At 38.8% G+C, this 25,983-nt stretch overlaps 1 protein-coding gene across 3 annotated transcripts in view; it reads left to right on the top strand.

Annotated features, from left to right (window-relative positions):
* LOC100021696 (putative tetratricopeptide repeat protein 41) overlaps nt 1-25,376 on the top strand; it is a 113,263-nt gene extending 87,887 nt beyond the window's left edge. For 2 of the 3 annotated variants that reach the window (XM_007503342.3, XM_007503341.3), the window contains exons 11-17: nt 815-954; nt 4,344-4,512; nt 5,824-5,971; nt 6,838-6,987; nt 7,654-7,787; nt 21,371-21,500; nt 21,586-23,430. In XM_007503342.3, the coding sequence (XP_007503404.1) occupies nt 815-954; nt 4,344-4,512; nt 5,824-5,971; nt 6,838-6,987; nt 7,654-7,787; nt 21,371-21,500; nt 21,586-22,249 (1,535 nt within the window). In that variant the 3' untranslated portion in view covers nt 22,250-23,430. Of the gene's footprint in view, nt 1-814; nt 955-4,343; nt 4,513-5,823; nt 5,972-6,837; nt 6,988-7,653; nt 7,788-21,370; nt 21,501-21,585; nt 23,431-23,969 lie in introns of those variants that run through there. The other variant, XM_007503343.3, reaches the window with a different exon arrangement.
* Nucleotides 25,377-25,983: the final 607 nt, after the last annotated feature.

The raw sequence follows: 25,983 nt of genomic DNA, 5'->3' as shown, positions 1-25,983 counted from the left end.
CTGCCTCAGTAGACAGTTTTCATGAATAACTTTGGATAAATTATTTATAATCCCTTACCTAGTTTTAAATAAAAATACATTTAATTTAATAATAAATGAAATAAATTCCTTACCTATATTTTTCTGGAGATGATAAGTGTGTGTGGCCCTGGCAAATTTTACACCTTCCTGGGGTTGTTTCCTCATCTATAAAAGGAGTGGGCTGGACTAGATGGCCTCTGAAAGCTCTTCTAGCTCTATGATCTGCCTCTGGCACCTACTACCTATATGACTTCTCTTTGCCTCAGTTTTCTCATCTATAAAATGAATGGGCTGGACTAGAATTGCTACTATGAGGCCCCTTCTAGCTCCAGGTCTATGATCCTGAGCCTATGAGCCTCTCTGAACTTAGCTAAGATAAACGGTCATTATGTCCATATTTGAAACTTTTCAAACCCAGACCCTGGGTTCTGTTGGTCTGGTCTTTGAGAACCCAAAGTCTTTCCCATGCTATGAAATGTTGGGGGCATAGGATGTTAGTGGAAGAAAATGTTAATTATGATCATTATTTTAAATATATTATTTAGAAATAAGAAATTATAGGCTTTAGAAGCTAGAAAGAGGTTTAGAGAACATTTAGTCCAACTCCTTTTTACAGATGAGGAAACTGAGTTTCAAGGAGAGGGAAGTACGGGTCCAAGGTCATATGAATAGTAAGCAGCAGGATTGGTTTTTAAACACAAACCCAGTTCTCTCTTTGTAATATCAAGCTGCCTGGAGATACTTTTGGTTTTCAAATGCACTGACAGACTGTTTGCATTCCTTCTTATTCTAGAATTGAACTGCAAAATTTCTGATTTCACAACCAGTAAGAAATGCCAGATCATGTACTTTGTTGCAAGATTTTTTAATTATTTAGGCAGGACCAATGAGGCTGAAGAACTGTTAATAATTGCTGAGGACTTGTTGATGAAGGTGAGTTCAGAAATAGTTCAAAATTTTAAAAATAGTCCTGTTATTTAGAAAAATTTCAAGCATGGTTTCATCATTGTTCATTGGTTGTATGAATACTTGAAGAAATCAATTGTGTGAGACTTTGGCAAAACCAAGAATATGCCCGTGCCCAAAACTGTATAATGGAGTAAAAACTGGCCATAAATAGCAAGGAGTAGACAAAAGCCAGTAGATGTCCCTCTAGTTTTAAAAAAAAAAGCTGTGCAGAATCTGAATGAGAAATAAAAAGGCAGGTGAAAATAAAGTGATTTTTATAAAGTTATATTTCTGGTGGTTGACCTTCATAAAATTATTGGAGATATATATTGATTCTCTTTGGGGAAAGGAAAAAACGGTGTGGTAGATTTTTTCATTGTATTCTGGTTTAAGTTCTGTTGTCCTCTTCTACTCACTACCTCGGGAAGTCAAACATTTCTTAAGTGCCTACTATGTGCCAGGCACATAGCACTTTGGCTACAAAACCAAAAGACAGTCCTTGCTCTCAAAGAACTCACTGCTTAATATCAGAGCTCACAATCTAATGGGGGGGGCACATTGCTTAAATGATTACTACCTGGCACCTGGTAAGGACCTAATAAATGCTTGTTGTCTGTGGACTGTTGTTAACTAGCTTTGGGATTTTTGAAAGTCATTTAACCTCTTTGGGCTTGTTTCTCCATCTTTAAAAAAGATACTAACACTCACAATAGCTACTCATTTCACAGGGCTGTTGTAAGGAGTTAATGAGTTAAAATATGTCAAGTGTATTTGTAAGCCATAAACTCTTGAGTCTTCAGTGGACCTTGCCGTGTATTTGTGTAGGCCATGACTCCACCAGGTCAGATCATTACCCCTCCATGATGTCTAATGCTATGTGATAATTTTCCAAGCATAAGGAACCCAGCCAGACCATGAAGTTGTCACTCTGATTTTTCTGGTGTTCATGGATACCAGTGGAGCCACTGAGATGCCCATCTATTATTTATTGTTCTCATATAACTGGTCCGCCCTGTTGGCTAGTCATGTATATATCCTTGATAATATCTTTTATATACCTTCTCACACACAGATAATTTTTGGTCATATGATATCATCTATTTAGAATGATGGGAACACCTACTTAGAGTGGGACAGCTGGGTGGCTCGATGGATAGAGTATATTTTGGAGATGGGAGACTCTAAATTCAAATCTGGCTTCAGATACTTCCTAGCTGTGTGATCCTGGACAAGTCACTTAAACTCAATTGCCTAGCCTTCACCTCTCTCTACCTTGGAACTGATATTTAGTGTCAATCCTAAGACAGAAGGTGTAAAGGTTAAAAAAAAGTAGGACAATAATTCATTCAAATAGCAGGTTAGGGCTTACAAAGGACTTTGTATGTTTTATTTCATTTGATCTTCATAATATCTCTGAGATCTAGGGGCTATTATTATCCTCATTTTTACAGGTGAGGAAACTGAGACTAGGAGGAGTTAAGAGACTTGATCAAGGTCACACACCTCTGTGTTTGCACAGAATCAATTAGTGAACTTGAGTAGGCTATAGAAACTATATACAACAACATACAACATTGAATATAACTCTTTTATTCTGGAATGTATATAAGAATAAGGACATGAGGCCTTGTAGGGTATTTATGTGGTACATTAAAAGTTAGTGCTTATTTAGGGGGCAGCTAGGTAGCACAGTGGCTAGAACAATAGGCCTAAAAATGGGAGGTTCTGGGTTCAAATGTGACCTCAGACACTTCCTAACTATGTGACCCTTGGCAAGACACTAAACTCTAATTACCTAGCTCTTGCCACTCTAATGTATTAGAACTGGTACTAAGACAAGAGGTAAGGGTTATTTTAAAAATTAGTAATTATTTACTCTTTCGTCATCCTCGGTTACTGAGAGACTACTACTATATACTAATTATTTACTCATATAAATAGTGTTTGAGATACAATTTGAACTTGCCTTCCTAACTCCAAGTCTAGCACTCTGCCCACTTTGCCATCTTGCTACCTAATGAGATAAGAGACTTAGATTCATCCTTTGGGACATCTGCTATTATGATTCTTTTAGGGTTATGGCATCCACTATCTGTACCATATGACATAACTGGGAAGACACCAGAATGTTAGAAAGATGGTGACAGTGAATATCTTGGGATCTTCAAAAGCCTTTCATAGTTTCCCAAATTTGATTCAGCATGTTCTCTTCCTAGTTAATTCTTGGCCCAGGTCATTGCTGTAACCTTGTTCAAGATGTCCTTATATGCTGCTGATGTCCATATAATGAACTCTTTGTCCAATTACACACCATAATTGGAGCAGGCACTTTTTATTCCTTTCCTTTTCCCAGCATGGATGGAAAGACCAATTTCTTTTGAATGACCATGGATTTCATTGAGGAGATTTTGTAATGTCCCAGGGATTGATGCAATGGGTACCATGCCTTCTGCTGATGGGGCATAGGGATAACTGTACCATTGTTTAGAACTATTTCCTTCATTTGGCCTATATAAATGTAAGGCACCTTTGAAGAACACCCTGGTTTTTAACCCACCCCCTGCTATTAGCTTCCCATGGCACTGATAAATGGTAGATTATTGAACAAAGTTATCTTTCTGGTTGCGCCATCATGGAATCTTGAATATTTTTGCTGTATGGAAGACATCTTGTTTCTTCTCCATTTATTGTCTTAAGTGCCAGAGTTGTATTCTCACTGATCATGCTGGGTTCTGAGGTGTAGAATCTAAAGGGGGTGGTTTTACTGTGATTATTGAGGAGAATAACTCAAAATCTTCTATTATACTCCTTTGAAATATTTTGTAATGAGTCCTTCCTCAAAAGGTGCGTTCATTTTTTGGTTTTTAGAATTCTTCTTTGTGGGAACATTAGTTTTTGCACAAATTAAATTTCTCTAAGAAATACAGGGAGTCCAAATCATTCATTTTGGACTTTTTTTTCCCCTAGTAACCAGTTGCTAGAATTTCTTTAATTTCATCCCATCCTTTCTCAACTTTATCTTTATCCTTTCTTCTAATGTGGGGTTGATTTTTAGCTTTATTCTCACCAGTCAATGATTGCATTGAACACAGATAGATGATATGGAGAGAGACAGAAAAAGAGAGACAGAGACAGAGAAAGAGAGAGACAGAGAAACTATAACCTATGGTCTCAGAGTGTTGCCTGAAGCTTGGGAGGTTGGGATGACCTTAGTGTCCTCCAGGAATGACTATGTCCAAGGCAGGTGAGCTTGATTCCAGGTGAGGCCTCCTAGCTGCTACTGCCACTTGGAGGTCCTAGTCATGATGCTTCCTGGGAAATGTACATTCATTTTAGAAGCTTACTCACATGGTTCCCTTTTGTTCTTTTTGCAGCATGACTTGGAATGTGAAGTACTCTTCAAAATACAGCTTAGTTTGGGAGAACTCTATTTAGAAGAGGGATGCATGCAGAAGGCCTTTTTATTTTCCCAAAGAGCGTGGGTCACATGGCGACATTTGGCACTGAGTGACTTAAACGATTTGGAAAGACAGAAGCAGAAAGGTAGGCAGGGAGATGTTTACAAGGAATTCTGTAGGAGCTTCCCATCTGTCCTTGAGCAAAACTGACACTGGAAACTAAAGGGATCTGTGAGAAAAGGGAAGCTCTGTGGTTTGTATAAGAGCTGCTTTCCTAGAGGCTGCCTGGTACATTGCAGAGGAGGAAAGTGTTAGATTCACATCGTCTGGGTTTCATTCAGGGGTGTGTGGGAGCCAGCTCAAACAGACTGGTAGGAGTTAGTTTCAATGTGAGCATTTACCCCCTTGGAAATCCCTAAACACAGGCCTTCATTTATCACTTTGTTCCTTGCCTAGACTTAAGAAAATGATGGAGAAAAAGTTAATAATGCAGATTAAATTTGGAGGTGTGTCTTGTATATATATATATATATATATATATATATATATATATATACATACATATGTATATATATATACACATACATATACACACATTTTGGGAAAGCTGGGTAAGTTGCTTTACCTCTGTGAGCCACAGTTTCCTCATTTGTAGAAGGGATAATGATACAACCTATCACAAAGCTTGATGTAAGCAAAGTGCATTAGAAACTTTAAAGTCTCTACAATTGACAGTATAATATAGTACATGGGACTTGAAATTAGGAAGAAGAGTTCAGGCACTTAACTAGGTTTGTGATTCTGGGCAAGTTATTTAATAACTATGTGCCTCAGTTTCTTCTATAAAATGGACCTCTAGAAACCCTTCCAGTTTGAAATCTATGATCTTAAGGACTAAATAGGTGTGAGCTATTATTAATATGATTATTTTTATAGAGCAAGAAAAGATATGAAGAGAAATGTTTCAGGCCATTCCTTAGCCCAGTGGCTTCTGGGTGAAATTTTCAGGTCCCTAGGGGCCTTAGGTTATTTGCATCACTAAAGAGAAATGATTCCCTAACCCTTAAAAATATTTTCTTTAACATCAGGAATATGGTTATGAGGGAAAGAATTCAAATCAGTGAGAGGCTCTGCAAACCTTAGAAGAATACTGCTATAACTAGGAATGAATTGAGTAAAAGTGACAAGAACTGTCTAAGGAGCTTATTTTTCAAATTGTCTCATTTGAATTAGAAATAACTAAAAACTGAATTAGAATAAGAATTGAATTAGAAATAACTAAAAACTGAATTAGAATAAGAATTGAATTAGAAATAACTAAAAACTGAATTAGAATAAGAATTGAATTAGAAATAATGAGAATAATGGTCTCTGTAACTTGACATCTTTAGTAATTAACCCATTGCCAAATGCATTTCAAACATCCTGTTCCTTTTGCAATACCTTTTCCCTGCAGGCAGAGTGATATATAACCTGGCAAAGGCTATGAGCCAAGGATCTCTAAAGGAAAATCACTTGCTAGAAAATATTGCTGACCTCTCCAACCAATTGACTTGTAGCCCATATGATTTAGCTATGCTGAGATGCATGGAAGGTATTCTTAAGTAAGTATGTCCATAATTTAGCATATTTCTACTTTTATGAAGTCTTTGGTGATGACTATATTTCATGCAAAGCCTACTTCCACCTGTCACTTAGTTAAGAAACAAGTTCTGAAAGTCTAATTTTAAAGCCTTATTGCTGCTGCTAATTCATGACCTTAAAAAGTAATTTAGGAAGCAGCTAGATGACTCTGTGGATTGAAAGCGAGGCCCAGAGATGGGAGGTCCTGGGTTCAAATATGACCTCAGATACTTCCTACCTGTGTGACTCTGGGCAAGTAAGTAATTTAACCCCCATGGAACATCACTTCCTGCTATTCTGCCTTGGAACCAATATACAGAATTGATTCTAAGATGAAAGGTAAGGTTTTAAAAAAAAGTAATTTTGTTGATTCTAGCAATTAGTTTTGCTTGCCTATTTATGTTTGTAGAGGGATTTTATTAATTTGTTTTCACTTTCACAATGGGTAGAGGAAGGAAGATTTAGGTAGGATAAAAGGCAGATCTAAACATAAAGTAACATTTAATTTAAAAAAATAATTTGGCTGTCTATCTCCATACACTTTGTCACCTTGCTATGTTTAATTATTTTAATTTAACTAAATGTCTTTTACTTTCAACTAGTGCATCCTTTGCCTGGTAAAAGAAACACATGTGAGGAATCTCTGACTTTGAGTGGCTGCTGCCCCACCCCCACAGTGTGTCTTGAACCTAGGATAGCTTTCAGGGGGGCCCTGGGTGCTACATGTAAACAAACCACTGAATTTCCTTCTAGACAATTAATGTGAGGATTACTTCTAGTAATTCACAAGATGTCTTCTAATATTTATCATGTCTAATAAATAATACATACCACATTTCACTTTCAGATCGCAATCTGGGAATTTTTCTATGGCAAAATTGAAATTTCAAGAATGTCTCAGTATCCGTAAAAGTTTGTTTGGAGACAATCACTTCTTAGTTGGAGAAATTAAGGAATATTTGGCAGATTTATTAAGTGGCCAAAAAAAGACTGAAAAGTAAGGCTGAATAAATTGTTCCAAGTGATTGTTTGTGTTCTGTGATCCTTTTCTCCGAGATACCAGTGGCTAGAAGGGCTGAGATTCCCACCAGGAGGATAATTTCCCTCCTGGATCCTTTGGCTACCTCTCTGCTTGCCAACACACCATAATGTACTCATTTCCAACTCAGTGAACAAGAGAAGGGAACAGCAATCAGGCTGCAGCAACATGAGAAGGAGACAGAGTAGCCAGGAAGCTAATGGCAAGGCCAATTGAACTTAATGAGGACAGGCTTTAGGTAAAATTGTGAAGGAAGCAACTGGAGGTACAGGGGGTATGAGATGGGGGGTGAGGTTGGGGGAGTGAGATTTCATAATGGGAAATGAAAGAGATGGGATAGAGAAAGATTTCAAAGATGACCCCAGAGGGATGGAGGGCATGGTGCAATAAATACCAGTATTCTGTAACTTAATCCAAATTTACTTTATTTTTCCTTCCTTCCTTCCTTCCTTCCTTCCTTCCTTCCTTCCTTCCTTCCTTCCTTCCTTCCTTCCTTCCTTCCTTCCTTCCTTCCTTCCTTCCTTCCTTCCTTCCTTCCTTCCTTCCTTCCTTCCTTCCTTCCTTCCTTCCTTCCTTCCTTCCTTCCTTCCTTCCTTCCTTCCTTCCTTCCTTCCTTCCTTTCAGATTACAAAGGAAACATGCAATTGAGTATTACAGAGATGTGATAAAGATAAAAGAAAATATGGAAATCTTGACTAACTCCTTCAAAGTGAAAAAGCAACTTAATGTCAGCCTCAGCAATGTCATGTGTAAATTAGGTAAATTAGCTTACATTATTGGTAGCTGGTGAACTTAGTACTGGTTCATGTAGACCTTTTGGGGAAGTAGGATGATGGAGTGAAAGGATCTTTGCATTTGTTTTTAGAAGAGACAAGAGTTCAAGTTCTGCTTCTGTTATTCTTACAAGGTTATTTTGAGGAACAAAGGAAATAAGACCCACAAAGCACTTACTCTGTAAAAGGGCTATATGCATGGTGATCTATAATTATTATTCTGCTCAATCCAGACACTTCATTTTCATTTGTAAGTAAATCAACTGACAAACATTTCTGAAGTACCTACTGTGAGCTGGGTACTGTGTTGTCCTGGGAGTTCAAGTAAAAAGAATGACATAATCCCTACTTGACAGGAGTTCATAATTTAATGGGACAGACAAGTGCATATGTAGTATATACATACATACATACATTCATACATACACATATATTTAGCACTTAGCACGGCGCCTGGTACATACATAGTAGATATGTGTTCAATCTTTCATGGCCACACCAGACCCTTCTATCCTCCACCATCTTTTGAAGTCAGCCCAAACTCATATTTATTGCTTCCATGATACTATCTATCCATCGTGCCCCCTGCCATCACCTTCTCCTCTTGCCTTCCTTCTTTCCCAACACTAAATTTCAAATTCATCTGTCATAATAAAAATGAGGCAATTATAGTGTGATGGAGAACATGAAATTCTCCTCCTTCACTGAAAAAAACTTAGTCAAATGGGATTTATTTTTATTTTTAATTTTATTTTGTCAATTTCAAACATTATTCCTTGGTTACAAGAATCATATTCTATTCCTCCCTCCCCTCCCCTTCCCATAGCTGACACGCGTTTCCACTGGGTATTACGTGTGTCCTTGATCAGAAACTATTTCCATGTTGTTGATGTCAAATGAGATTTTTAAAGATGTCTCCAGAGTAGATTGAATATTTCTGAATCATGGACCAAGAGTGTGCCTTGAGTTGAAAATGGTGGGTTGTGCCCATCAATTTAAGCCTCTTCTTTTGGCCCTGCCCTGCTTGTAATCTGAGCTAGGTCTTCCACTGCTTGCTTCTTGAGTCCAACACTTCTAGATTGTTTTGCAAATATGTAAAAAGTCTGTTATGTTATGTCCCTGCTTCTGACCAATCCTCTATAATATGGTCAATAGTCTTCATAAGTTGCTATAACTGAAAAATTCTGATCCAACTGATGATGAGCTTTTCTGACCCTGGCTAGGCTGGTCCTTGGACCAAAATCATTGTTATACTCAGCATCACTTGCCCTCCATTGCCTAGCCCTTACCACTCATCTGCCTCAGAACCAATACACAATATTGATTCTAAGATGGAAGGTAAGGGCTTAAAAAAATGAGTGGCAGGTAGGTAGGTACTGCTATATGGGAATCAGTCCCCAAGTCTAGTGTTGCCGCCTCTACATTGAAATTCCCTAAACCAACTTGTGAAGGTAGCCAAGTGGCACAGTGGATAGAGCACTGGGTCTGGAGTTAGGAAGACTTGATTTCGAATCTCGCCTCAGACACTTACTAGCTGTATGATGTTGGACAAGCCACTTAATCCTATTGCCCTCAATTAAAATAAAGTAGAGAAGGAGATGGTAAATCCTTCAAGTTTCTTTGCCAAGAAAACTCCAAGTGGGGTTATAATGAGTCAGATACAATTAAAACAACAACAAACCAGAATAAAACACAATATGTAAACTTGCTCTCTAGCTGGGCTTGCTCTAATATTTTTAAAAGTTTGAAGATCTTGGACTTTTAGGGGAAAATTGTATTTTTTCTGCATATAGACCTAGGATTATTTTTTCTGAAACTCTCTGAGGATTGTTTCCTTCATGAGTTGAGGGTGAGGTATTGGTTAGAAACAATGCATTCAGATAGAACCCTAGACAAAGCTAGGTCAATTACAGTCTAGAACATCTAGCTTGTCTCAGAGCATTTGTGATTTTGACATAAAATATTCGATTGGCTCATTTAATTTGAGGCCTATTGCAGAAGCGCAATGACTTATTTTACTTTCAGCTGTCATCTGAGTCAGTAATCATTTTTTGAACCCTTTCCTTCCATCTTAAAATCAATACTAAGTATTGGTTCCAAGGCAGAAGAGTGGTAAAGGGTGGTCAATTAGGGTTAAGTGACTTGCTCAGAGTCACATAGCTAGGAAGTGTCTGAGGTTAGATTTGAATCCAGTACCTACTGGCTCCAGTTTGGCTCCACTCAGCTGCCCCAGTAAGCATTTCATTTTGCCTGAATTTTCTATCAAGTAGGATCCTTAGAATGATCCAGTTCTTTGAAAATATAGTTACAGTTTTTTGTTCAATTATTTCAATCATGTCAGACTTTTTGAAACCCCATTTAGGATTTTCTTGGCAAAGGTAGTGAAGCGGTTTACCTTTTCCTTCTCTAGCTGATTTTACAGTTGAGGAAAATGAGGCAAACAGAGTTAAATGCCTTGCTCAGGGTCACCCAGCTAGTAAGTGTCTGAGACTGGATTTGAATTCAGGAAGATGGAACTCTGTTACCCTGTACCACCTAGCTGCCTATAGAGATGAAATCGAATTTCAATGTTATTAAAATCAAGTGCTGCCATTTACCAGAGGCTTTCATTGTTGCTGCCGGTCCATGGATTTTCTTTCTTTTTTTAATATATTTTATTTGATCATTTCCAAGCATTATTCATTAAAGACATAGATCATTTTCTTTTCCTCACCCCCAACCCCATAGCCCACACGTAAATCCACTGGGCATTACATGTTTTCTTGATTTGAACCCATTGCTTTGTTGATAATATTTGCATTAGAGTGTTCATTTAGAGTCTCTCCTCTGTCATGTCCCCTCAACCGCTGTATTCAGGCAGTTGCTTTTCCTCGGTGTTTCCACTCCCATAGTTTATCCTCTGCTTATGAATAGTGTTTTTTTCTCCTTGATCCCTCCAAATCGTTCAGGGACATTACACCGCCACTAATGGAGAAGTCCATTACGTTCGATTATACCACAGTGTATTAGTCTCTGTGTACAATGTTCTCCTGGTTCTGCTCCTCTCGCTCTGCATCACTTCCTGGAGGTTGTTCCAGTCTCCATTGAATTCCTCCACTTCATTATTCCTTTTAGCACAATAGTATTCCATCACCAACATATACCACAATTTGCTCAGCCATTCCCCAATTGATGGGCATCCCCTCGTTTTCCAGTTTTGGGCCACCACAAAGAGCGCAGCTATGAATATTTTTGTACAAGTCTTTGTGTCCATTATCTCTTTGGGGTACAGACCCAGCAGTGCTATGGCTGGATCAAAGGGTAGATATTCTTTTGTCGCCCTTTGGGCGTAGTTCCAAATTGCCCTCCAGAATGGTTGGATCAGTTCACAACTCCACCAGCAATGAATTAATGTCCCTACTTTGCCACATCCCCTCCAGCATTCATTACTTTCCATAGCTGTTATGTTAGCCAATCTGCTAGGTGTGAGGTGATACCTCAGAGTTGTTTTTATTTGCATCTCTCTGATTATAAGAGATTTAGAACACTTCTACATGTGCTTGTTAATAGTTTTGATTTCTTTATCTGAGAACTGCCTATCCATGTCCCTTGCCCATTTATCAATTGGAGAATGGCTTGATTTTTTGTACAATTGATTTAGCTCTTTATAAATATGAGTAATTAAACCTTTGTCAGAGGTTTCTATGAAGATTTTTTCCCAATTTGTTGTTTCCCCTCTGATTTTAGTTACATTGGTTTTGTTTGTACAAAAGCTTTTTAGTTTGATGTAGTCAAAATGATTTATTTTACATTTTGTGATTCTTTCTATGTCTTGCTTGGTTTTAAAGCCTTTCCCCTCCCAAAAGTCTGACATGTATACTATTCTGTGTTTACCCAATTTACTTATGGTTTCCTTCTTTATGTTTAAGTCACTCACCCATTTTGAATTTATCTTGGTGTAGGGTGTGAGGTGTTGATCTATTCCTAGTCTCTCCCACACTGTCTTCCAATTTTCCCAGCAGTTTTTATCGAATAGTGGATTTTTGTCCCAAAAGCTGGGATCTTTGGGTTTATCGTATACTGTCTTGCTGAGGTCGCTTTCCCCCAGTCTATTCCACTGATCTTCCTTTCTGTTTCTTAGCCAGTACCAAATTGTTTTGATGACTGCTGCTTTGTAATATAGTTTAAGGTCAGGGACTGCAACGCCCCCATCATATGTGTTTTTTTTTTCATTATTTCCCTGGATATCCTTGATCTTTTGTTCTTCCACATGAACTTTGTTATGGTTTTTTCTAAATCAGTGAAGAAGTATTTTGGTAGTTCAGTGGGTATGGCACTAAATAGATAAATAAGTTTGGGTAGGATGGTCATTTTTATTATATTGGCTCGTCCTATCCATGAGCAGTTAATGTTTTTCCATTTGCTCAAGTTTAGTTTTAGTTGTGTGGCGAGTGTTTTGTAGTTGTGTTCATATAGTTCCTGTGTTTGTCTTGGGAGGTAGATTCCTAGGTATTTTATTTTGTCTAAGGTGATTTTGAATGGGATTTCTCTTTCTAGTTCTTGCTGCTGAGCTGTGTTGGAGATATATAGAAAAGCTGATGATTTATGTGGGTTTATTTTGTATCCTGCAACTTTGCTAAAGTTGTTGATTATTTCAATTAGCTTTTTGGTTGAATCTCTAGGATTCTTTAAGTAGACCATCATGTCATCTGCAAAGAGTGATAACTTGGTCTCCTCCTTGCCTATTTTGATGCCTTCAATTTCTTTTTCTTCTCTAATTGCTACTGCTAGTGTTTCTAGTACAATGTCAAATAGTAGAGGTGATAATGGGCATCCTTGTTTCACTCCTGCTCTTATTGGGAATGCATGTAGTTTATCCCCATTGCAGATGATATTAGCTGATGGTTTTAGATATATACTGTTAATTATTTTTAGGAATGACCCTTCTATTCCTATGCTTTCTAGTGTTTTTAATAGGAATGGGTGTTGTATTTTATCAAATGCTTTTTCTGTGTCTATTGAGATAATCATGTAGTTCTTGCTGGTTTGCTTGTTGATGTGGTCAATTATGTGGATGGTTTTCCTAATGTTGAACCAGCCCTGCATCCCTGGTATAAATCCTACTTGATCATGGTGAATGATCCTTCTGATCACTTGCTGGAGTCTTTTTGCTAGTATCCTATTTAAGATTTTTGCATCTATATTCATTAGGGAGATTGGTCTATAGTTTTCTTTCTCTGTTTTTGGCCTGCCTGGTTTTGGAATCAGTACCATGTTTGTGGCGTAAAAGGAGTTTGGTAGAACTCCCTCTTTGCTTATTATGTCAAATAGTTTGTATAGTATTGGGATTAACTGTTCTCTGAATGTTTGATAGAATTCACTGGTGAATCCATCAGGCCCTGGGGATTTTTTCTTAGGAAGTTCTTTGATGGCTTGTTGGATTTCATTTTCTGATATGGGACTATTTAAGAATTCTATTTCCTCTTCTGTTAGTCTAGGCAGTTTGTATTTTTGTATATATTCATCCATTTCTCCTAAATTGGTGTATTTATTGCCATATAATTGGGCAAAGTAATTTCTAATGATTGCCTTAATTTCATCTTCATCGGAGGTGCTGTCCCCCTTTTCATCTTTAATGCTGTTAATTTGCTTTTCTTCCTTCATTTTTTTAATTAGATTGACCAGTACTTTGTCTATTTTGTTTGTTTTTTCAAAGTACCAGCTTCTTGTCTTATTTATTAAATCAATAGTTCTATCACTTTCGATTTTATTAATTTCTCCCTCAATTTTTAGGATGTCTAGTTTGGTTTTCTGCTGGGGGGTTTTAATTTGATCGCGTTTGAGTTTTTTCATTTGCATTTCCAATTGATTGATCTCTGCTCTCCCTTGTTTGTTAATATAAGCATTCAGGGATATGAATTTACCTCTGATTACTGCTTTGGCTGCATCCCAAAAGGTTTGAAAGGATGTCTCACCATTGTCATTTTCCTCGATGAAATTATTAATTGTTTCTATGATTTCTTCTTTAACTAAACGGTTTTGGAGTATAATATTGTTTAATTTCCAATTGGTTTTAGATTTGGTTTTCCATGTACCATTACTAATCATTATTTTTATTGCCTTGTGATCTGAGAAGGCTGCATTCATTATTTCTGCTTTTCTGCATTTGTGTGCTATGTTTCTGTGACCTAATGTATGGTCAATTTTTGTGAATGTGCCATGTGGTGCTGAGAAGAAGGTGTATTCCTTTTTATCCCTATTTATTTTTCTCCATATGTCTATTAATTCTAATTTTTCTAAGATTTCATTCACTTCTTTTACTTCTTTCTTATTTATTTTTTGATTTGATTTATCTAAATTTGATAATGGTTGGTTTAAGTCTCCCACTAATATGGTTTTATTGTCTATTTCTTCCTTCAATTCTCCTAGTTTCTCCATTAGAAATTTGGGTGCTATATTATTTGGTCCATACATGTTGATTAATGATATTTCCTCATTGTCTAGAGTCCCTTTTAACAAAATATAATTACCTTCCCTATCCCTTTTGATCAGGTCTATTTTTGCTTTGGCTTTATCAGATATCATGATTACCACTCCTGCCTTCTTTCTATCAGTTGAGGCCCAGAAGGTCTTACTCCATCCTTTAATTCTGACCTTGTGGGTGTCAACCCGCCTCATGTGTGTTTCTTGAAGACAACATATGGTAGGGTTTTGGATTCTAATCCATTCTGCTATTCATCTACGTTTTATGGGTGAGTTCATCCCATTCACGTTCAAAGTTATGATTGTCATTTGTGGACTCCCTGGCATTTTGATTGCCTTCCCTAATTCTAACCTTTTCTTCTTTGGCTCTACCTTTTAGTCCAGTGATTTACTTTGAATCAGTCCCCCTTGTCCCCTCCCTTGATGTTTCCCTTTTTAGTCCCTTCCTTTTTGTTCCCTCCCCCTCCCCCCTCTCTTTCCCTCCATTTTTTTTCTCCCTCCCCCCTCCCCCCCTTGGTTTTCCCTTCTCCCTACGCTTGTTGGGTAAGATAGAATTCAAGATCCCAATGGATCTGGATGTTTTTCCCTCTCAGAGTTGATTTCCATGAGATTAAGGTTTAAGTAAAAAAACCCCTCTCTTCCTCTCCTTCTTATAGGAGTTTTCTTCCCCTCCCCTTCCCATGTGAATCTTTGTGTGAGAAAGATTATTCTATTTGGTCTTTCTTTACCCCCTATTTATACATTACATTTTCCCCACATAGTAGTATATATTGATTGATATAAATGTAGTCCTTATAGAAGAGAGTTTGAGTAAAAGAAGAAGATAACATTTTTCCCCTTTCCTTAATATTTACCTTTTCAGGTATTCCTTGCTCTTTGATTTTTGGTATCAAACTTTCCACAGAGCTCTGGTCTTTTCTTTGCAAAAAGTTGGAAGTCTTCTATTTTGTTGAATGCCCATACTTTCCCTTGGAAGTATATAGTCAGTTTTGCTGGGTAGCTGATTCTTGGTTGAAGACCCAGCTCTCTTGCCTTTCTGAAGATCATGTTCCATGCCTTACGATCATTCAGAATAGAACTTGCAAGGTCTTGTGTGACCCTGATTGGCATTCCTTTATATCTAAATTGTCTTTTTCTGGCTTCCTGTAGGATTTTTTCTTTTGTTTGAGAGCTTTGGAATTTGGCAATTACATTCCTGGGAGTTGTCTTTTGGGGGTTTAGTGTAGAAGGTGTTCTGTGAGCTCTGTCAGTGGGTGTATTGCCCCCTTGTTCTAGAATCTCTGGGCAATTTTCTTTGATTATATCTTGTATCACGATGTCGAGTTTGGTGTTTATTTCTGGCTTTTCTGGAAGTCCAAGTATTCTTAATTTATCTCTTCTCCCTCTATTTTCCAGATCTGTCACCTTTTCGGTGAGATATTTTATGTTCTCTTCTAATTTCTTGGTATTTTGGCTTTGCTTTATTAATTCTTGCTCTTTTACACGATCATTGTCTTCCAGCTGCCTGATTCTGGCCTTTAAAGCCTGGTTTTCCTTTTCAGTTTCATCACACTGGTTTTGTAGATGCGTGAATTTCTTTTGCATTATTCCCCACTTTTCCTCCCAGAAGGCTTCCATCTTTTTGGTCATTTCTGATTCAATTTCTTCATGTGTTTGTGGAGAGTTTCCATTTCCTTTGGAAGGTTTCAGAGCATTTTCTTGTGCATCGTCTTCTATCTCCTCTGTATTTTGTATTTTGGTTCCATAGAATGTGTCCAAAGTCGCCCCTTTCTTCTTATTTTTCTTGGGATTTTGGGGCTTCTGTGCTTCTGTGGAGTTTGTCATCTCTGAATGGGGAGGATTAGCTTTTCTTATCTCTGTCTGGTGTTCAGAGGCTTTAGTCCTGGGCAGATTGTCGGTTCTATGAGCTTTCCCTGGATTAAATTGAGTATGGGCAATGACTTTAACTGGAAGTGGAATGGAAGGGTCAGACCAGGGGGCCACACTCTCCCCCGGTTCTCTCTGCTTCCCTGCTGCTAAGGTGCCCCCTCGACTGGACTGGGTTGGGTTGCTTTCCGGAAGTTGCCTTCAGAATAGCTGGCCGTGAGGCTGTTTTGTCGGCCCTGAGGGTTGCTGTTGTTTCAGAGGACCCTGCTCTCTGTGGAGGAAGGAGCTGTGGCTTCCCGGCGTTCCAAGGGCAGTGACTTTCACTGAGACTCCGATAGAAGGATCCAGCCTGTGAGGCTGTCTTGCCCGCCCTGAGGGTTGCTGTTGTTTTTTCAGACGACCCTGCTCTCTGCGGGGGGGAGCTCCGAGGGCAGTGACTTTCACTGGGACTCGGATAGAAGGCCCTGAGGGTTGTTGTTGTTTCAGAGGACCCTGCTCTCTGAGTGGGGCAGGGCTGCGGCTTCCCGGAGCCTTGGACTCTGAGCTCCTACCCCTTAGGTCCGAGTGATCTCGGGTTCTGGCTTTTGAGGGGGGCTGTACCTTTTGATCCAGGTCCAGGTCCAGGAGGAGGATTCCCAGGGTCTCTGCTGTTGATCGTTTTGAATTAGGCGCCTTAGGAGCTTATAGTTTGAGATCGGTCGGGAAGGGTCTTCCGGAGATCTGAACTTTAGCTTTCTCTAAGCCGCCATCTTGACCGGAAGTCCCGGGTCCATGGATTTTCAATGGATATGTGGATTGATTCAGGGGTCTGTGAACTTGGATGGGAAAATAATTTCAACAGAATTGATTTTCTTTGTAATCCTATGTGTTTTATTTTATGAATAGAAAAATGCAAGATGTGTGTATGCATGTTGTGTCTGTCTGTATGTATATGGGCTCATTTACATGTAGCTCTTAGGGAGGCATGAATAAGTATCTCTAACATCTCCATTTTCCCATCTCCAGGGGATACTTGGATTACTTTCAGGAGTGGAGCTGGAGATTGTGGCCTTCCCACTCTCCTTGGGGAAGGAGTATTAGGCTAGGATTATATCCACTTGTCCCCTAAGTATTGCTAAATATTATGATGGCCTTTATTTAAAATGGACTGTTTCTATTAACAACTCATATGATGTTTCTATCTAAAATGACCTATCTTACCACTTTCTTTTTTCTCTAACTTCAAGTATGGAAGTCAAGAAGAAATTTCAGATTAAGTTCTGTGAGATCAGATTAAGTAGTGGTAGTCTCTCCGTGATTGAGAATGACTATTGTCTTTGTGCATTATCATCTATGGTGTACCCTCATGTGGCTTTGGAGTCCAAAGGCTGAGGCGCAGAGTTTGTGGCACATGGGGCATGGGACGCCAGTTGTTACGGGAGGTGCGGTTGTGGCCTGGTGGCGGCGTTCACGCGTAGTGGCAAGACGTCGACGTCGCTCATCTTCAAAGGTGGTGACGGCATGGTTAATGTAGGTTCGCCAGCTGCTTCTGTCAGAGGCAGCGAGTTCTAGTTGCTTTGGTGTAATGCCAGTCCACTTCAAGTTGGACTTTAGCTGATCCTTGAATCTTTTCTTTGGTCGGCCTTGTTTCCTGAGTCCAGCTGACAGCTCACCATAGAATACCTGTCTTGGTATTCTCTGTGGGTCCATGCGGATGACGTGTCCAGACCATCATAGCTGGGTTTTGAGGACCATGACTTCGATGCTGGTGGAGTTGGCTCTGTCGAGGACTTCCTGGTTGGTGATTCGGTCCTGCCATCGGATCCTCATGATTGACCAGAGAGAGCGTTGGTGGAATTGCTCCAGATGTTTCATGTGCTTCCGGTACAGTGTCCATGTCTCGCAACCATACAGGAGCGAGCTGAGGACCACTGCATTTGCATTGTACACTTTGAGCTTTGTCGCAGTGCTTACACTGCTGTGTTGGAGGACTTTGGAGCACAGCCGCCCGAGTGCCTGGCTGGCCTTTTGGATCCTGGCATTAATCTCGTGGTCTAGGGACCCGTCGTTGGCAATGGTGCTGCCCAGGTATTTGAAAGCATTTACGTTGGAAAGCTGCGTACTGTCGATTGTAATGCATGGCTGGTTAGTTGGCCTCCCTGGTGCGGGTTGGAACAGCACCTCCATTTTGCTGAGGCTGATAGTCAGGCCAAACAGTTTTGTTGCGGTGGAGAACCTGTCCACAATGGTTTGGAGATGATTTTCTTGGTGGGCCATGAGAGCACAGTCATCTGCGAAGAGAGCTTCCAGGATGAGTCTCTCTGTTGTCTTTGTTTTTGCAGTCAGGTGGAGAAGGTCGAATAGTGAGCCATCCAGTTAGTATTTGATGTAGACGCCCAGGTCTAGATCCATCATAGCATGTCGTAATACTTGGGTGAAAAATAGGTTGAATAGTACCGGAGCGAGGACACAGCCTTGTTTCACTCCATTGGAGATGTTGAAGCGATCGGAAGTCTCTCCACCAGATAGGACTTCCCCTGTCATGTCGACATGAAAGAGCTGGATCAGTTTGACAAATCTGTGAGATCAGATTAAGTGCTGTGAGGCTATAAAGAGAGTTTGTGAGATCTTTCCCGCAAACCTTTTAAGTGTCTAGAGGCAGGGAATTAAAAAGTAAAGGTTACTGGTCCTTTCCAAACCCAAGCTTTGATGGTAGTTTCCTACAGAACAAATAAATGCTTAGGAGGGAAATGATGCTCTGATTTTTCTCACACTTGGAAGCTAGTTCTTTCTGTTCCCTGGTTGCTCTGGAAAATAGATCTTGATTAACGGGCTGGTCCAAGGGCTCCCTTCCATTGTTAAGTTGATGAATCAGAGTACAGTCTTGTCCTGAATTAGTTGTCATCCTGAGGAACTCCAAGAATGGAGCTTGGGTGTGGGGCTATCCTAGAGGTCCAGGCTCCCTCAGGTTTTCCATCCACTATAAGAGCTTAGTGAATGAAGTTCAGTTTTTCTGGGCTGCTTGGGATGACACAGAAAAGATACATGCTTACCCAATGGAGGACAACTTAAAAATGCTGCAAGAATTCATAAGATCATCAGACTTAGAGTGGGAAAGGACCCTGGAAAACATCCACTGGAAAAAAATCTCTGTATTTTGTTTGATTTTTTTCTTTGTCTTTTTTCTTTTTTCTTTAAACCCTTACCTTCCATCTTGGAATCAGTACTGTATACTGGCTCCAAGGCAGAAAAATGGTAAGGGCTAGGCAATGGGGGTTAAGTGACTTGCCCAGGGTCACACAACTGAGAAGTGTCTGAGGCCAGATTTAGACCTAGGACCTCCTGTCTCTAGGCCTGTCTTTCAATCCTCTGAGCTACCCAGCTGCCCCGTCTTTTGTTTTTGACATCCCAATCATTTCACAATTTAGGCTACATGATGTAAGCTACTGTTTTAACTCAAATTCTTGCCAAACTAATTGTCAGTTTTCCTAACAATTTTTGTTAAAATTTCAGCAATTTTGTCCAGCTTCAGAGAGTTTTGTGATTTATCAAATACTCAATCTGGTCATATGGGGAAATTGAGGTCCAGGTAGAGTCACTTCCCAATACCATATAGGTCATAAGTAGCTGAGCTGGTATTGAAAACCAGGTCTCCAGCCTAGTGCTCTTGCCACTTATACTATGCCTACCTCTTAATTCATTAAATTAACCCCAAAGAAAGAAAAATAGCCATGGATTTCAGAAATAAGATGATGAATCAGTCAGTTAAAAAGCATTTATTGTTTACTTTGTGTCAGGTACTGAACTAAGCATCAGGAATTCAAAAAGAAGTAAAAGACCATCCCTTCCCTTAAGAAGCTCACAATCTGATGAGACAAAAAGCAAATGGATATGTACAAACAAGCTATATACAGGATACATAGGAAATAATTAACAGAGGGAAGGCTCCAGAATTAAGAGGGATTGAGGAAAGCTTCTTATAGAAAATGAGATTTCATTTGCAACCTGAAAGATGTCAGGGAAAGAGAGATGAGAAGAGAGAGCATTCCAGTTTGGGAGGTAGCCAGTGAAAATTCAAGGAGTTGAGAGATGGAGTGTCTTGTTTATGGGACAGCCAGGACACCAGTGTTACTGGATTGAAGAATATGTGTCAGGGAGTGAGGTATAAGAAGGCAGGAAAGGTAGGAGAGGGCTAGATTATAAAGGGCTTTGAACTCTAGGGTATTTTGTATTTGATCCTGGAAGCCATAGGGAGCAACTGTAGTTTAGTGAGTAGGGGAATATGAATCACAACATCACATGGATCCTAAAGCAATGAAGTAGCAGTTGTTGATGGTGAGAACGTTGCAAATTGAAGTCACAGTTGAACAGGACTATAGCAACTGTTAGCTAAAAGTGGACAAACTAGTATGTGGAAAGACTGTTAGGACACATCTTGACCTTTTCCTCCATTTTGATATGCTAAGGTGAGTCACACAGTCCTTGTGTCATAGATTAATTCCAATAAGATTCACATATCACAACTTGGATCTTAAGTTTATGAATGATGCTACTAATTGAGCCCTTTTGGGAAGCAAGTACAGCCAATGGGCACCTATTAAGTGCCTCCTGGGTGCTGGAGATACAAAGAGTGGCATGAGACAGTCTCTGCCTTCAAGAAGTTCATAGCCTAATGGGGAAACAACAAGAAAAGACCATATACAAACATATGGACAGGACAAATGAGATATTCAACAGAGGAACTATGGAAGGACATGGACAAGCACTATGCATGATGGGAAGGTATGGATAGGTTGTGATCTACACCAGTGAAGGGTATGCTCACATCCACAAGATCCCTGATTCTTAGACTATAAAATGCACCAGCTAATTCTGAATTAATACATACCAGGTTGTGAGCTCACCTTAGTCATATTTAAAGAACATTAAAAAAACAAACAAACCTTACTTTCTATCTTGAATCAATACTGTGAATTGGTTCTAAAGCAGAAGAGCAGTAAGGGCTAAGTAATGGGGGTTAGGTGACTTGCTCAAACAGCTAGGAAGTGTCTGAGGTCAGATTTGAACCCTCCGGATCTTCCATTTCTAGGCTTGGTTTTCAATCCACTGAGCCACCCAGCTGCCTATAAAGCACATTTAAAATCAGTAACTCTTTTCCAAATGTATGCTTTATTTAATTTTATCCTTTTTAATGATAAGTTTCTGAAGGTGCAAATCATAGTGTATGTGAATTAAGTGATGTTTCTTTTCTTTCCACCTAGCTGATCAATTGCTCAAAAATGATGTTTCTGGTCAATATGATCAAGAGTCGGATGAACTTTTGCACAGGGCACTCGATTTACGAGTTACCTACCTGGGATCTTCTCATTCGTCCTCATGTGAGCTCCTCCGGTAAGTCCCTGTTCAATATTTAAGCCATGCATTTCCTAGAATTCATGTAACCTCAAGACTACTGGGTCCCTTTTGCTTTCTATAGCTTTCTGAGGGATCTTGAGAGAAAATGCCTAAGCAAAGGTGATCTTAAAGGCCAAAGCTCAAGTCAAGAAAATTTCAAGCGGATCATTGGACAGGGCAAAATCGAGAAGCGGAGAATGGTGTACCCTAGGCCTCAGAATTTCAAGACTGTGAAATCTCTCAGCAGCACCACTGCTAAACTTCAGAGGGCCATGAGTTTGGACTCTTGCAAAGTTTCAGACTATGAGTCCATGAAAAGTGTTTTAGGAAAAGGGCATAATGGGAGATTTCCCTGCAGTTCGACAAAGGGAATTATTAAGCAGCAGGCGCAGAACAATGGAGAAATATGGGTCTCTCCAGAGGACAAAGCTGCAAGTACAAAGAAAGAGAAACCTGCTCCTGGGAAAAACATAATTTTAAGCAACCTAGAGGACAGCTTAAAATCTCCACGAGAAAGGGCATTGTCAGCCCCTTCCTTTACCAATCGGTGCTCACAACCAACCTTGTCAGGGCCTCTTAGTAACCTTAGTTCCTTGGAAATTCCTTGCAGGCCACAGACGTCACCAGAAAATCTAATCTTTAAGAAATCAGGAAGCCACATAGATTTTCATAAACCCTCTCCACCCAAAAGACAGCAAATTGATATCAGAATGTTGAAAAAACTGAGTGAAAACAATAAGTCATAAAGAGTGTTGTAGGCAAAATCAACCCAATATACTTAATGTTTTTTCAAGTATGAGTTTGTTTACAAGCATTCAATTGACTATTTTTCTTTAAACAAATTGGAGAAAATAAAGAAAAACTTTTATGCTGTGTTGAAGCTCATAAATGATAGCTTACTTACGTGCTCATTTAAACTCTTCAGAATGCTGGTCTCACAAATTTTAGCCAAAAAGAACTAGAAGGATCCTTTATACTTCCTTGGTACACTAAAGTAGTTGGAATTACAGTGACCTTATGGGATGTTTTACCCAAGAAATTACATTTTTGGGTAAAACTAAATTAAAGAAATATCACTCAAATGTTCATTTAGTGAAAGTCATGTTGCTGTGGCCTATACAGCAGTCCAAAAGTTATAAATATTTTTTCAAAACAATGTCATAATTGCCAAGCATTTTCTTGAAATGGGAAAAAAACCTTATATTTAAATAAGAATGAAATATGATCTGACCATCAAGATGGTATAGTAGATACAGCAGCAAAGCTAGAGTCAGAATACTTGAGTTCAAATTCTATGTTAGACACTTATTAGCTGTGTGGACTTGGGTTAGTCACTTCACCCTGTTTGCCTCAGTTTCTTCATCTGTAAAATGAGCTGGAGAAGGAAATGGCAAACCACTTTAGTTTCTCTGCCAAGTAAATACCAAATGGGGAAGGGTCAGATATGCCTGAAAAATGATTGAACAACAACAACAAATATAATCCTCCTAGAGTTGAAAGCAAAGTAGATAGTAATATGACAAGTGGCAAGGTATTTTCTGGGATTATAATAGTAGGAATAATAGATTAAAGATTCTACTCTATGTTTACTGTTACTGTTTACACACTTGTATATATGAGGCAGCTAGGTGGCACAATGAGTAAGAATATTGGGCTTGGAGTCAGGAAGTCCTAAATTCAAATCCAGCCTCAGACATTTCCTTGCTGTACATTCCTGGGCAAGTAATTTAGCCTCTGCTTGCTTCAGTTTCTTCAACTGTATAGTGGGAATAATAACAGTACTGACTTCCTCAGATTGTTGTGAGGTATCCAATGAGATAATATGTATAATGCTTCTCAAACCTTAAAGCACTGCCAAGATGGTTATAATATTTTATTTAATACCATTATAATAAATATATTATTACAAAACAATAGATATATATGCCACAATTATGACATAAGCTGATAACTGATAATTGTATTATAACATTGTGATAATATACATAGTAATAATAAATATGATGTTACAATAGCTATTATTTTATTAAGTAAATATAAGAAATATATAATATGATATAATAGCTATTATAATATTTTCTTATATATGACTATTGTAATCAAAATAATTGTTATAATATATGCTATTTTAATATAACAGCTTTTATTTAAATACCACAATTATAATCAAGAGAATTAGAAAAATGAATATATGATATTATCATTTAATAGCTTTAATAATATTTTATGATACCACTATTATAATAAATAGAATTATAATAATAAATATATGAAAACATAATACCTATTATTGTACTATATTATAATAGCTATTATTATATTTTATCATGCCACTACTAGAACAAATATAATAGTAAATATGATATAAATAGCAATTATCACAATATTTTAGTATAACATCACTATCATAATAAATAAAATTATTAAAATATTATAACATAATAAAATTTATTTTGATCTACACAGTACTTCTGTGAGGTGATAAAAAAAGACAATGGAACTGGTCAGGTTCTACATTTACTCATCCTGTGCGATTCTTGTCCATGTCATCTTCTAGAGGGAACTGACTGATCAGGCTGGAAGACTTTCTCTGGGACCATCGGATCCTAGCTATAGAGCTATAAGGGATGCTTGGAGACCTTTTGGTCCCATCTTTTCATTTTATAAATAAGGATAGTTAGACCTAGAGAAATTAAGTGACTCACCTAAAGATAGGTAGTAAGCACTAGAGGTAGGACTTGAACCCAAGTCCTCTGACCCTAAAGCCCCTCATGTTCTTTCCCCTGTATTCCACTCTCTTCCTTGTACCATTTGGTGAATGCTAGTGAAATGTCAGGTTTGTCTGTCTGTGAACTCTCCTTTTTGCTATATAGCTGATCCAGTCTCCCCTCTGCTCATTTGAGTCCTTGATTTCTTTTATGTGACTGAAAATGTGTTACTTAGGTCTGGCCTGTTGTGTCTTACTCTCATAACTTGTCATTTATGTTCTTTTCATATTGTAATGTTCAGTGGGAAAAAACCATATACACATATTAAGATTAAATTCTTTGGAAACTTAATTTGTAATTATTTATTATATAAATTAAAAGAGCAGGTCAGAGAAAGAAGAAAGGCACCAGCCACATGTGGCTGGCTGTTCCCTTTGTAGTTCTCTTCCCTAGTCAGTGCTTGCCTGAGCTTGTGCTCTCCTAAGTGCCTTCCCCGAGACTGCTGCGTGGTCTCCCCTACCTGTCTCCTTTCACTAGAATTCCAGGGCAAAAGATGCTCCCCTCTTTTCTGGACCCAAACATATCTTTCCATCAGTCACTTTTTCTCAGTCCTTCTGATTTGGCAGGCTGGACCTCAGTCCACATCAGAGGCTTGCCTTCAGGATGCCAGGAGTCACATGGGACAACAGGCAAGCATTTTCTGAGTGCCAGGGAGCCATGAGGCTTCTGGCGTCTCCCAGAGTGCATGTGTGTCTTCCAGGTCTTGTTCTTAATTCAATCAAAGAGTGGGGTTGAATTGCGACCCAAAAGAACAGGGGTTTATACTAGAGTTAAATTCTCACATATAGATGTATATATATTAATATACCTAAAAATGGTCAAAGGGAAATTGAATATTTTCAGGAAATGATTCTATAACAGTATCCTAAATGTTAAGTGATTATTGTTCTGTTTGATGAGGCAAATTATTAACTGATTCATTTTCCAACCTTTTTGATTATGAAATATTCTTTCTGTAAGAATTCCATAAGTTATGACATCAAAATCACCTGTGGTAGTCAGATGCCCCTGGGCAGAAGGGGGTTCTGTCAGGTTGGACATTTTCCTCCTAAGCAGAAAAATGTTTAGATTATAGAAAAATTAAAATAAATATATTTTAAAAATATTTTACTTTTTATGGTGTTATTATTTTACATTGATGATATAATATGTTTATTATGCATTTTATTAAAAATAATCAAAATTGTTCCTATGAGGCTTGTATTGAATATACAGCATAGTTTTTCTTCCACATAGCAAAACCTGTGTGGCCTTGAGCATAATTTAATTTGACAGTGTCAGTTAGTGAAAGAGTTCTGGTGGTGGTGGTGGTGGAGGAGGAGAAAAGAGGCAGCAAGGAGGAAGAGTCCAATGCTAAGAGAGGTGGCTGAGGAGACCCCTGGAGGGGAATGGGGGATAGAGGCAGCAAGGGGGAGCTGGATACCAAGAGAGTTGGGAGGCAGTCCCCTCTGAGTGTGGGGGGGGAGATACAGGGCTTTATAGGTTTGGAGAAGGAAGTCGATGTAGAGAACAAGGCAACTTAGATTAATCTCATTTGGTTGTCTCTGGGGAAGGTGAGCTACTTGGGTTAACCTCATTGGATGTTCCTGAGAGGGGTGGGGAGTCCTGGTTTCTGGGGAGTGGGAAGGTGGTTCTCAGGCTTGATGCTTAGCCATGCAGGAAAGACTGAGGAACAAAGTCCTGGTGTTCTGCCAGGTGTTACTGGGCTCTAG

Source organism: Monodelphis domestica, chromosome 5 (genome assembly GCF_027887165.1).
Source record: "Monodelphis domestica isolate mMonDom1 chromosome 5, mMonDom1.pri, whole genome shotgun sequence".
Classification (NCBI taxonomy): domain Eukaryota; kingdom Metazoa; phylum Chordata; class Mammalia; order Didelphimorphia; family Didelphidae; genus Monodelphis; species Monodelphis domestica.
Note: the sequence above shows the minus strand (reverse complement) of the source record. Positions and strands in the feature narration are given on the sequence as shown.